This window comes from Thalia democratica, chromosome 9 (genome assembly GCF_965202585.1).
Source record: "Thalia democratica chromosome 9, ktThaDemo2.hap1.1, whole genome shotgun sequence".
Lineage (NCBI taxonomy): Eukaryota > Metazoa > Chordata > Thaliacea > Salpida > Salpidae > Thalia > Thalia democratica.
The window spans coordinates 8,628,646-8,642,381 of NC_139173.1; the positions used below are offsets into that span (position 1 = coordinate 8,628,646).

The 13,736-nt window shown below is 24.7% G+C and overlaps 1 protein-coding gene across 1 annotated transcript; it reads left to right on the forward strand.

The window, feature by feature from the left end:
- The first annotated feature begins 290 nt into the window (after positions 1–290).
- On the forward strand, positions 291–13,262 carry LOC145844743 (uncharacterized). Its single transcript, XM_082952166.1, has 13 exons — positions 291–416; positions 5,127–5,339; positions 5,694–5,885; positions 7,199–7,258; positions 7,580–7,620; positions 9,255–9,337; positions 10,203–10,299; positions 10,579–10,661; positions 11,110–11,258; positions 11,318–11,442; positions 12,081–12,146; positions 12,432–12,630; positions 12,915–13,262. The coding sequence occupies exons 1-13, from the start codon at positions 304–306 to the stop codon at positions 13,165–13,167; spliced, it is 1,674 nt and encodes a 557-aa protein (XP_082808292.1). The 5' UTR covers positions 291–303; the 3' UTR covers positions 13,168–13,262.
- The last annotated feature ends 474 nt before the right edge of the window (positions 13,263–13,736 follow it).

Sequence of the window (13,736 nt, forward strand, 5' to 3'; positions counted from 1 at the left end):
AATTTAAAAACTTTAATACAACGGCTCAAACACAATTAATATTGACGAATAAGCTTATGGTATTTATCCAAGCTTTGCATGCTTCATTAATTTTTAGTAATGCTCCTCTTATACAAATTCAGCTTATGCATTAGCTTAAGCACTTATTGAGAAATTTCTCAAAAGAGAAAAGAATAATTAAATCTAGAGAAAAAGCAAATGTTTTAGATTTGGAACCATGAAAAACTTATTCTAGTGATAACAAACTTTGTTTAAATTTAATCAACACAAAATTGACTTCTATGTACACTTGTTGAGTATAGTATGGATCACTTTTCTAACTTTTCCAATTTGGATATATTAAAATGTGTTTGGATTTCTGTTGTGTTTGTTTTTAGCTTCATGATAGGATTGCTAGTGATAGCTCAAAATAAAAGGTTTTTAAAATTTTTTGTCAATATTTTTCTACTATTTTCTTCAAATATTTATGTTGTAAAATAAATAAATAACTTGGTGTTAATAACTGGCACTAGATAAGGCACTGCATGACCATCAACAACATGTATTCCTGATAATTTATTATGAGGACAAAACTAGGTCCCAAACTGTCGCATAGACTGTTGTTGATAATTATGAAGTTTAGTGCTTATTGTCTTGATGGTGTAGAAAAATCTCAGATTTGTTAAAGATAGTCCAGACTCACTAGTTAGTATTAAAAGATAATTTTTTTATGTAAATCTATATATAGTTTATGATACCAAAGATATAGACAATCTTTTACATACAATTAACATTGAAAAGTATTGCAAAAACCTCAGACTACTCAAGCTATCTCAAAATAATTTGAATTTTTTGAAAACTCCGGCTTCTTTGAGGTTTATAGAATATTGTCAGACTAAGTCAGACTTTTTTGATGTTTTTTATGAAGTTTTATCAAACATAATTAACCCAGTTTTCAGTGCTTTAATTTTACTTAACTTTTAGCAATCTGTAAAAACAATTTATGTTTTTTAAGGCCACAATTTGGTCGACTAGTTCTACTTTAGTTCTAAACAAATCTAATTTTTATGAAATATGCTGACATGTTATCCAATGTTTTATTTCAACGCTTAGTTCTGTTTTTTGAATTTACAATTTTTATACTTTACATAATTTAATAATTGAAAATGTAGAGATAGGGTGTACAGCACATTGTTTTCTTCATATTGTAAAATTCACACTATAACATTTAATTTGGATGTGTTTTGGCTTTATTAAGAAGAAAAAAGAAAGCAATAGATAAAGGTTTGCACCCTAAAAAACTGATTTGAACCCTAAATATCTAATGTTTTTTGATTTTTGACTTAATAGTAATAAAGTCTCTTATACATGTCCAAGACTTATAATTTTTATCTTTGAAATCTTATAATTATAGGCATAAATCTAAAGTCATTTCAATTGCTTTTGATATGTTATGACATCATAATCACACAAAGTATGCAAATTTTGTCTATAAGATAGTGCTTTTGAAAAATTAGAAAGCATAGCTTGTTGTTTAATCTAACAATTTTTTTTGTAAAGTGAAACTTTGTAGGTATACTTACCTTTAGAATTTAGACACTGTGGTATGTATTTTAGCAGGATATTTGATGTAATAATTCATTATTAAATGTTTAAATAAAAACCTTTTTGAATTTACATTTTTTTTTATTTTTTTTTTGAATTTACATTAAAACAAAATAACGAAATATTAAAAAGTTATAATTTATTCTATGCAAGATAATGTTGTATGGCATAAAACATTTACTTTATGATAACAAAATAAAGACTTAAATAAAGAAATAAAGAACATTGCAAAATAAAACAAACACTGCACTGTACCATTTAGTATTAGCACTTAACATTACTGCAAAATGACTGATACTTTTGAAAATATACAGTAACCTGCCACCTAGGTATGCAACTCCTAGATACTTCTAAGCCAAAAAAACGTTACTTATATTCTAGAAATGTTTTGATTTTTTATAAAAAAAACAACCAAAAAATGTTAATAATAAAGTATTATATCTTTAAATGAACTATTTTGTACTATTTTTAAGAAACTTAAACTAATGGAACTACAGAAATATTTATGAACTTACAAATTGTAAATCAAATCGAATATTTATAAAAAAAAATTTATTTACTTAACAAAAATAACAAAAAATGCAAACTTTATTTGAGTACCCCTAATCAAAACATAGGAATAAAAGTTACTTAAAAAGTTATACAAAATTTAGATATACGAAAATAATGAACAGTGCAATTAACATTTACATACCCAATTATTGAAACATAAATGTAAAAAGTAAATATGAACTAAATAAATAATAATTGAACTTATAATATTTATAAAACTGTTAAGCATTCTTTCTTAAATCCATAACTGTTAATATTGACTGTGGAGACCACACTATAAGTACCACAACATTTTATCCTTTACTGTTGTGTTTTCTACCAAGACAACCAGTTAAAATGCAAAAATTGCTAAATAATAAAAAAGCAGAGATAAAATTTTGTAACCCCAAGCTTGCTTTTTTGAATACACACAATTTAATAAAAGCATAACTAATGTATTAATAAATCTTTATTTATTTAAAATTTGTCATTAACTATGTGTATATTTTTTTTTAAAGTTACAAGTAATGCAAGATAGAACAACTTAGAGGGGTGAATATAAATATAATTATACTTACATATAGATACATATACATATAAATTCTTAGGGCTTATAACATATTTTCAACAAATTTGTTTTGTTTCTATGGTGAAAGGTTTTTTGGGGGGGTTTAGCTTTAATAACATTTTTTAAACTTTAGTTGCTTTTAACATGCATGTAAAAGGCAAAATGTAGGTAATGAAAGATCAAAATTTCATAGGTACGCACTCCCTGTTGGGTCTATACTTTGAACACAGTGTGCACTAATTAATGTGGCATAATAATAGCCTACCACAACATATTCATTTATTTGTTTCTGAATATTCAAAGAAGAAGCCCCTACAATCAATAATGCATCAGCATTTGTTGGTAAATAGCACAGAGAGCACTCATCATCTATTGCAACAAAAGCACATAAGTTTAAAAGTTTCCTCATGGATATAACCATTTACTTAAAAAAGTTCTGGATTGTTTAAGACTTTAGATTTGATTCTCTACAGTTTATAAACTTATTATAAACAACCACTTCATTTTGATCAGAGTAAGATTTTAAAATAGAATGCAGCTCTTCCACTTTCACTACAGGCCCACCCCAACTTTTACACAGTTTGAGAAACTTCTGCACGTAATTAATTTCTTTCTTTCCTTTTTACAATTTTATCTTTTTGAGCTTTAAATTTTTTGTTCTGCCAACCACTTTTGCTCCAATTATTTTGAAATTTAACAACTTTATTATTAAATTTTTCATGTTTAGTTTGAAAAGAATCAGATTTAAGTAGTTTACAGTCATTTATTATCCCTCTTGTTGTGAAGCATTGGTTCCTAAACTTTTCCACTGCTTTCCAAATGGCAAGGTGCCTTTCAGACTCTAACTTATTGGTTAGGAGACCATTCAGTTCATCATAACTTAATAAGTTGAACTCAGTAGCACATGTTGCATTCGACAAAGGCAACTTTCAAATACATATTCACTACCTGTTTAGCAATCCAAAACTTTATTAGCTTTAGACACATTTTGTCAAGAATTTTATGATACAACTTAGAAGTTGACAAAAAGTCAAAATACCCTGAGTTTCCCTAAGATTTTATATAATTTTACTGTACCCCGAGTATCCTGAATTTGTACAATAAAATTACATGCAGTTCTTATAATATGTAGGTCTAATTCTTATACTCTTAGTCAAAAGCTCTAGATAATCATAGTATCTAAATACTGAAAGTAATTTAAAATGTATTTTATATCTTTATCGACATGCAATTAAAATGACATCACAACAGTAATATCTTTCTAGTTGACTGACTCAACACATTTGACATACAAAATCAAAGAATTTTACCATTTTACTGACAAAGTTTGCATAATTTGTGTGATTATGACGTCATAAAATATCAAAAGCAGTTGAAAGTCTCTAAATGTATGCTTTTAAGTATAATTTTTCATTGTAGATATAAATTATAAGTCTAGGGCTGCGCAATTCTTAACCTGGGGTAAATTTACCCCTTGCGATAAATTCCCTTGTTATAGGGGTAACTTTTTTTATTACAAGGTATGTAAATTAATGTTTATTAATTTTCTTTTTAATTTATATGTTTGTATTTGACTGTAATTTTTTTAAGTTAAAATTTTTACAATTTTTTATATTTAATAAGCTTAAAGTTCAAAAAACCTTTTTTTTTTCCTGAAAATTAAACACTTTTTTGTAAATTGGGGGTAAATAACCTTCCAAAAAATGGTAACAAATGAAAAAAGGTTAAGATCCCCTGGTATAGGGCATGTATAAGTGACCTTATTACTATTTAGGTCAACAAATTTATTTATATGTGATTTTTGGGGTTTAAATTAGTTTTTTGGGATGCAGACTTTTTATTTATGAATATTTTCTAATATTCTTATTAATGAAGCCAAACAACGTCTGAGTCATATGTTAAATTGTGTCTAGCAAACATCATCCAAGTACTTCATACCCTATATACAGTTACTATATACCCTATACACAGTTACTTTTTTAAGTTGTAAGCTAAAAAAGTTTGACTTCTTATACAAACAGTTATTGTATAAACAAATAAAACTTTGCAAACATTTTTTTAACGTTTTATCCTAGTAATATTATTAAATTTTTGTATTGATTTATTGATAACTTTGAAATTTTTCTTCCAATTAATTTTTTTAAAGGTTTTAAAAGTGTTAATACCATTTGACTTTTAATACAAAGTAAAATAAAATTGTCAACTAAAAATTTGTAGGTATGTTCTTTAGTTTTAATTATACTGTTTTATTGTGGTTCTAATTTATGTATATTACTTTCAATTAGCCATTCACAGTAGATAATGAAGTTGTAGCCTAGGAAAGTGTAGCTTAAAATGGCACTAATTATAAGTTATTGTATTTTTTAGTTTTTAGCTTATAATAATTAATTGTGTGATTACATGTAAACGTGAATTTATAAAAATAATGTTTTTTTTTATACAGATTCTCACGTTCATACAAGCGCCTCAATATATTGTCACTCAGTCTTCTGCTATCTTCCTTTATATACACAGTAACAATACTGTCAGTTGAGGTTGTTACTTGCTTTACAAGAAAATGGACATTTGGTGGTGCTTACTGCAAAATAAGTGGCTACTTATCTTGTGTGTATTTTGGTGGTGTTATGGGTAACATATCAGTCAGCCTGTTGCAAAAGTAAGTTCAATAAATAAGTTGTTTAACTAAAAATAAAACATTTAAGTTAACAGACAGTGACTTTCAGTATTTTAATATAAATTATAATTAGTCTTTGCATGGAAATTATATTTTGTTATAAAAAAACAATTGAAATTATAGTTTTATTAAGTGAGACTGATTTATGATAGTTTTTTTTCTTACTAACATTTTTTAGTAAAATAAGTGTTGACATAGTATATATAAACTTAACTTAGTTTGTTTTGAAATTATTTTATTGTTTTTCGCTCTTTATTTATAGTTATTTATACTTTAAGTAACAAACTAAACAGTTTATAAACATTGTGAGTAGTTAAAATACAATTGCAATGATAGGTTTCTGTATATGAACACATCGCGGACTACATCTTGTTATGTTGAATCCAAGCATCTCATCATAATTGTTTGGCTGTTTCAGTTTGTACTTGCATCTGTACCTTTTATTGTTCTTAAAGATGCCTATGTATTTTCTCCTGTTTACTTTAGTTGCATACCTAACTGGGTTCAATACAAACCTTTAAGTTTACTGTGGGTTAGTGTTTTAATTAACTACCAAGAGCTTTACGCTCATGTTTTGAATTTTAGATGTTTTTTTTTTCTTTAAAAAATGCTATTTATAAGGACAATTATAAATTAATATATCCTTCAAAAGTTTTATTTACTTAGTATCAGTGTTGTCATTTTACTTAGAAAACCAATAAATTTTAATTTTTATTTAAATGAAATTCTAAATAAATTTTATAAATAAAAGTATGTATAGATCAGATGTTAAATAACCATTACATAAAATAAAAGTATTATGTTTTTAGTTTTACTGAGTTTTTATTATTATAAAACATATTTAAGAGCATATGAAATGTAAAACTCTTTTTTTTTTCAAATTTAGTCTTATTTTTTACATAATTAGATAAGCTACTTGTTACTTTTTTACCATTTGTCTAAATTCAAAGTAACTTTTGAGGTATAAATGATCAAAGTTAGAGCAGCCAATAGGTTCCTTATGGGAGGCGAAAACTAAAAGGACAAAAATAGGCTATTTCAAAAAAAATATATCTCCTCCTTCAGTTTTTGAGCAATTATTTCAAAACTTATTTAGAGTAATCTTTAACAAATTTTAAACAACTTGTAGGAAACAGGTTTTTAATTTTTCAAAAAAAAAAATCTTTTAAAAGTGTACAAAAAAAAGATTTTTTTAATATTTTGGTCATAAATTTTTTATGACTTTGAAATAATCCGCTTTGTACAAGTTGTTCGTAATATTGAGAAGCTCGTTTTTCTTTAAATTGCTTTAATTTTTGGTAGTTTTTTCAAAATTTCAGTAATATTGCCCTTAAAAACTTTTAATTCCATGCGATTGTATCAGAAGTTTTTTACAAAACTTGTTTTATCTCCAAAGTTAATTGAAACTTTTTATTCTGTGAAATTTATCCTATAGTATATACTCTAAGCTTTGACCAACTTTATTTTCTGTATAGAAAAAAATGTTGGTTTAATTTAAAACAAATAATTCTATTAACTTTGAGTTCTTCTGACATAAAGTTATAGTAATACTGCTTATTTGGTTATTTCTAAGAGTACTGCTGTTTGTTTAAAATTCATAAAAAAAAACTCTAATTAATCAAAAAGTATGAGAAGAGAATTAAGTACTTTGATTAAAGTAACTGATTTAAAGTCTGCTGTATGAGTATACCAGTTATATACCTATTTTTTTAGTTTATAACTAGTTAGTTCTTAAATAGTTTTGTAATTAAACAGGTTATAGTTTCCTATTTAATACCTATTTCGATGATGGTTTTTTTCGGAGCGTTTTTTTACTTTTATAAGTTAAACAAACTGAAAAGAATTTGGACGGAACAGACCAACACTTTAAATGGGTTTGACACTTTGATGACAAATGTGAGGTAATTTTTACTATGTTTTGTATGACAATAACTTTTTTTTTTGCTTTAATAACTACTTACAACTATACTAGATTAAAGCATTGTTAACTTTAACATAATTTTATCGATTTTTTATAAACTAATAAATCTTATTTTATTTCATATAAAGTGTTAACAAATGTATCTACAATAAGTATAACTAAAGAAAAAAAAAACGTATAAACTCTAATAATTCTCTTTGCTATAGATGATTTTTATAGTTTTTTTTGAATAAACAGAATATTTTCAATATTATTTAGAGTTTAGTTTCTTTTGTTAAATAACAACTTTTATATTTTATAGTGGTTATGGAAGATCATCAAACATTAGCCCCTTCATTACAAGTATGTTATATTTGTTTAGTTTTTGATTTATGTTTATTATAATAATCAGTTTTCTGTATCTTATAGTTTTTATCTATCATCTGAAAACTTATTTAAAAGTTCATAAACTCTTTACTTATTTACATAGTTATAATTAAAACTTTTATATAAATTAAAAAAAAAATTTTTGTAATTAACTATATACTTAAAAAAATTTTATTTGAAAACTTGAAAGTTCAATTATAAGGTTCCAAAAATTGAACTTAATTTAAACTTAGCATCTATGCGAACAGACTTTTTCAGATTTTTAGTGATGTTTTATGTATGTATATATCATTAAGTTAATATTATATAAGTAATAAAATAAGTTTTATTTTCAGAGTATTTTTTACGGTATAAAAAGTCACGTTAAGTTTTTCTTTTTGCATTTGTTTTTTTCTTTAAGTTATGAAAGTTTTAAATTTTGAAAGTTATTACTAAACATGTTTGAAATAAATCTGTTTTAGATGTAGACAAGGCATTTAATTTCTTATTACAATTTTTTCTAATGAACTTCGGTAGCTAGTTTTAACATTAAATTAAACAAATTTTAAAACTTCAATAATTTAACTGAAAAAGCTCGTTTTGAACAATTGTATATTCTTACTTGAATAAATATTTTAGCTAATTCTGTTTTAGCTTAATCAAAAAAAAAAAAAAAATTAACTTAATTTGTTAGACTAAATCTAACTAGTGTTTTTTATTAAGAAGTTATTTCTGATTATATTAAAGAAAATAATATGTATTATGAGTTTATTAAATAAAAAAAATTAAAACTTATGCGCATATTTGAATTATGTATTAAGGGCATTGGGGAGGTCCAAGATTTTTTTTTACAGAAAATAACATTGACTCTTATTTCAAAGCGTAGAGTAAATACTATAAAATAGTTTTAATAGATTAAAAGAATTTCAATGAAATTTTGAGATAAAATAAAGTTTTGTAAAAAATCCAATACAACCGCATCCAATTGAAAATTTATAATGGAAAATTTCTCTGAATTAAAAAATAATAACTATAAATCTATCTCCTCCTTCATTGAAAGCAATTTAGTTCAAATGTTCAGGAAATGCACTTTTAGTATAACAAACAACTTTGTACGAAGCAGATTTTTGAAAAAGAATCATACAAAAGATTCATTACCAAAAAATCAATTTTTTTTGTCATTTTTAATAGAATTTTTTTTTTTAAAGCTCGTTTCATACAAGGCGTTCAAAATTTATTAAAGATTACTTTAAAACTTTTTTAAAACAATTGCTCAAATCATTGAAAGTGGAGATAGTATTTTAGTGAAATAGTCTGTTTTTGCACTTATAGTTTGCGCCTTCCATAAGGAACTTATTAAATGCTCTAACTTTGATCGCTAATATCTCAAAAGCTACTTTGAATTTTAAGATGCCGTAAAAAGTAACAAGTAGCTTATCTAATTATGTAAAAAATAAAACTAAATATGAAAAAAATTCTAAACGTTATTGTTTTTAAGAACACTTGATCTAAGTATTATACCTAAGTTTTTCTAATTAAACATTTTAACCATTTTTACTTAAGATTTTAATAGCAATGAAGATAGATACATTTTTACAACATAATAATCATAAATGTTTATTATGCCTTAGAAATGGAGAAAACAGCACAACCTCCTCTAAAAAATTCTCGACCTTCAAAATTTTTTTCTTTGAATCGAACATTGCCACACTCGGTAGTTAATAAAGTATAAAAAACTAACAAATATTTTAAGACGCTTTTGAATGTTTGCTGCTTCTTTATAGTATATGAAAAATGTATACAAGTACAGAAAGTAAAAGCTAAACTAGTATTTTCTGATAGCGTTATTTAACAAATTGTATAAATAAAACTTATTGTTAATGTTTAGTTCCAACAAATTTATTTAAGTTTTAGTTTAAAATATTTTAGAAGAAAATTGCTAGTAAAAACTGAAGTCATAAGTTGAAATGCAATTTTATGTAAAGGTTAGAAAAACTAAAGCATGTTAAGTTTGCAAAAAAAGCTAACATTTAGTATCTGAAAAACAGAAAGCTTTTTATTTTTTTTGTTTAAAAAAAAAACTGTTTTTAGTTTACTCTATTTCTTATTGATTAACATTTACTTAATTGTTTTTAATTAGAATTTTATTTACTGGTAGGGTCTTAACTCTTATTTGTTAATTTACTGTTATCATTAGGTATGGTTTTTTTGTAAATGTTATATAACAGTACAAAATTATTTAGTTTATGTAAATATACAAAAGTGGTATGTGTTACTGTTTTGTTTTTATTAAATTGTCATTACGAATGTGCGCTTCTAAAACAAGGAAATTGTATGATTTTTAGGCTGATAATTTTTTTATTTTTCGTTTAATGATAAAAAAATTTACCACTATGTTTTTAGTAAAACAATAGTATTATTTTTAGTACTAATAAAATAATTTATGTAATTTTTATTATAAATCTTGTTACAAACTGTATTTCTTTTATAAGTACTAAACGAATAGTTTGATGTTGTTTAATGATAACAATGGTAAAAAATAACGACTTGTATAATAAGTTTTGTAAATTTTTTTACAGCCTGTACGTGAATCTTTTCATTCAAATTTCTTTTCAAGCAGAAAAAGCTTAAACTCTACTGAGAATAGATCATGTAGCAATGAGAATATAGCTGTTGGTTAGTTGATGAAAAACTTTATTCATAAGTTGTTTTATAATTTTTAAATAATCAATAAAACTGTTTATTAAACTTTTAGAAATAACACAACAAAACCAAATAAACAAAAACTAAATAATTAAAATAAGAATATAATTACAGTAACTCAATATTTATTATCGTTGTTTTTTTTTTTGTAATATTCTTTCAGATTTTCTTGAGAAAATAAGGTCTATATAATTTTAGTTTTTTTTATAATTTTTAGTTTATAAGTTAACAAAAAATAAAAACTGAAACCAGGAACTTCAGATGAAATACAATATAATGAAAAATTAAAAAGTCCCCTGTATCTTTATAAAGAAAGTAAAACCAAATTAAGAAATGTAAGTATTTTATTTGTTATGTTTATTTTGTAATCATACAGATTTATAAAAATTGCACTTTTGAAATATTTCTATTCTAGTTAAACTTGACTTTTTTTTATACTTGACTTCTTTTTATATACTTATAAACTATCCTAATGAAACGAAGTGTGCAATGTTAAGAAAAAGAAGTTTTTGATTTAAAAAAGTAAAATCATTTTCAAACTAGAATATGTTAACAAAAAGACTTAGATAAAGAGTTAAATAGTAAAAAACTTGATGTGATCAAATCATGTACAAAATTTAAGTTAAAATGCAAGCGTGTAATGTGTAAAGTTTAATTTAGATTAAAATGTAATTGTGTAATGTGTAAATTTTAATTTAATTATTTGAAAGCGAAATTCACCAACTCAAGTTATTATAAAAATGTTTCTCCAAACATAAAAGTTTGATATCTAACATGAAACAGGGAGCTTTCAAAATGTTGTTGTTTATCACTATCTTACTGCTGATAACGACACCATCAATACTATTGATGTCTGTGAACACACTGGATACTGAAAACAATTTATTCAACGTTCCATTTGAAACTTGGGCTGCGCTTCTTTTCTACCTATTGTAAGTTTTTAAACGCTTTAAATATTTAATTAGCTGGTTTTTGAAATGCTGTTTTTCAGACCGCTTTTTACCACTTCGTACATACTGATATCTAACAAGGAGTTTCTTAAATCAGTTGTAAAAATGTTTCGAATTAAAAAAAGTAAAAAGAAGAGACACCAATACCAGTTACCAGTTTATCTCAGTAAGTTATGTTTTAATGTTTTTTAAAACTTTTATTTGATTTTTAAAATTTTCGGTTTTAAGAAATGAACGGCTAACAATATACCCAATTCTTTACTTTTGAATTATAATTTTAAATAAATATTTGTATTTTAACTTGTTTGTGTATTTCCTTTTTTGTGCTGTTTTTTATTCATGTCTTTATAATTTGTTTTTGTCGTGATTTTGAAACACTAAAGTGTTTTAAAAATATATTAAAATATGTTCCAATCACTTTTATGACTTAAATACTTAATATTAATCATTTTTTTTATTTACTTTTGCATATTATTTAATATTATAAATTGTAAAATATGTTTATCGCTTATCACTCAACAATATGATTATTTTTTAATTGTTGATATATACTATATGATTGCATTTGTTTTTAAATGCTTAATTACATTTTACAAACTATATTAACAGAAAAACAACTATAGTACATTAAAAAAACATTGACTAACATTATACCAGTTCTCATTTGTTGAGAGCACTCTAACATTTGTTTAGTTATTATACCTTCAACTATATACTTTTTGATGTTACTGTTTTATGTTTTAGATAGTTTAAAAACTTAATTTTTAAACTTCTTAAACTCGTTATTTTATTTCTTTCAAACAGACAATAATGAAATTGAAGAAACTTCATTTATCTCACCTGGCAAAATTTCTAAAAACAGCACTTCAGGTGATTTTAACATAAAGTAGTAAGATTAAAAAGTTTTAATAAATTTACACTGCTATTCAAATTAATTAAAATCTATATCTAGTAATTTGTTTTCTTATGCTTATTCTAGCTCTTACTTATATATCCAGTTATTTTCAAATACTAGAAAACTTGATATACTATACAAATCTGGTAAAAGCAACAACACGTATAGAACAAGTATTTTACTTATTTTTTGTTTAATAAACTGTTGTATGTACAAACTCTCAATCCACTGTCCATCTATTTAAATTATTAAAATGACAGGAAAAATGAACTCACTGAGAAGGGAGATAAAACTTGCCTGGATGTCACTGAGTCAGTTTGGAAGTATCAAAAGTTCCAAGGTATTCAGAGACTCGGTATTTGTGAATGAAGAGGTTCCCAACATGTCCCAGTATCCCCTACCCCCCGATTTGGTTGAATATTTCAGCTCGAGTTTCGATGACAGCTCAGTTTGTTTGAGGTTTTCACCATTTTCTCGTTTGCTGGGCTTTTATGGTTAAAATAAGTCTCACAAATAGTTTGAGTTATAACGTATTTTTTAATGTTTTGAAAATATTTTTAAACCTTTTGAGATCTAATTTGTTATTTTAAAAACTAAACTAATTTGTATTATGTTTTAAAGTGATATGTTTTAGTTGCTTATAATATTTTTCAAAAACTATTTTATTAAGTCACTAATTATAACTTTCATAAATTGTAGAAAACAACTCAGTAAATTTTTATCAACTCAATAAAAATTTCCAGGCAAAACAACCGGCTGAGAAAATCTTCATCGCTGAGCAACATCACATCTCATTCCTCTCACAGGGTTTCCCCCAGGAGTGAAACTGGAAGGAGGCACTCGTTTTCAGGAGGGACACTTGAAGTTCAGGAGATGTTCCGCCCACTGACTAGCGACAAGAGCTTCGTTTATTCAAACGTTTTTTCCAGCAGAAATTTGATGAATTCTGAAGTCATGCCTTTCAATTTGCATCAAGACCCGCGCGGCTTCGGCTGAATTTTGAACTTTCAAGAAGTTCGAACTTCTTTCAAGAAGTTTTGTTCTAATTTGTGAAAAATGTGAACACTGATATAAGTTTTTCAGATATAACTGTAGACACATTAATAATCTGTTTAATAAAGAATAATAAAGTACATGATAAATTTAGATTTTGGAAAATGAAAAAAAATATATATTATTAGTTTTTTTTTTTATAAATTAATAATAGTCATTAGGTTACGAATAGGTAAAAACTCATTTTACTTTAATGTTTAAAAATCTATATTTGCGTTTTTTAAATTGAGAATTAATACAAAGTTTTGTTTTTATAAAAAAAATCAGCTTCTAGTTATTACAATGATACTTTAATATAAAATAAATAGGCTTTTCTATTGTTTATTTTTATCATACAAAGTAATGTAAATAAAAAAAGTGTTTTTGCTACTGAGATAAAAATAAACTTTTAAAGTAATTTTTTTATACTTTTAGATTTGTTAAAATTTTAAATTTAATAAAGTATTGTTATTACAATTTAAAGTTACAAATTTTTATGGTAGACATTCTTTAAATAGTTATAATACATTGTT

Excerpts from the sequence above, each read along its gene's own strand:
- LOC145844743 (XM_082952166.1), top strand. The coding sequence starts at position 304 with ATGGATCACTTTTCTAACTTTTCCAATTTGGATATATTAAAATGTGTT. Across the intron at positions 5,340-5,693 it reads TCAGTCAGCCTGTTGCAAAA|GTTTCTGTATATGAACACAT; the intron begins GTAAGTTCAATA and ends TTGCAATGATAG. Across the intron at positions 7,259-7,579 it reads ACTTTGATGACAAATGTGAG|TGGTTATGGAAGATCATCAA; the intron begins GTAATTTTTACT and ends TATATTTTATAG.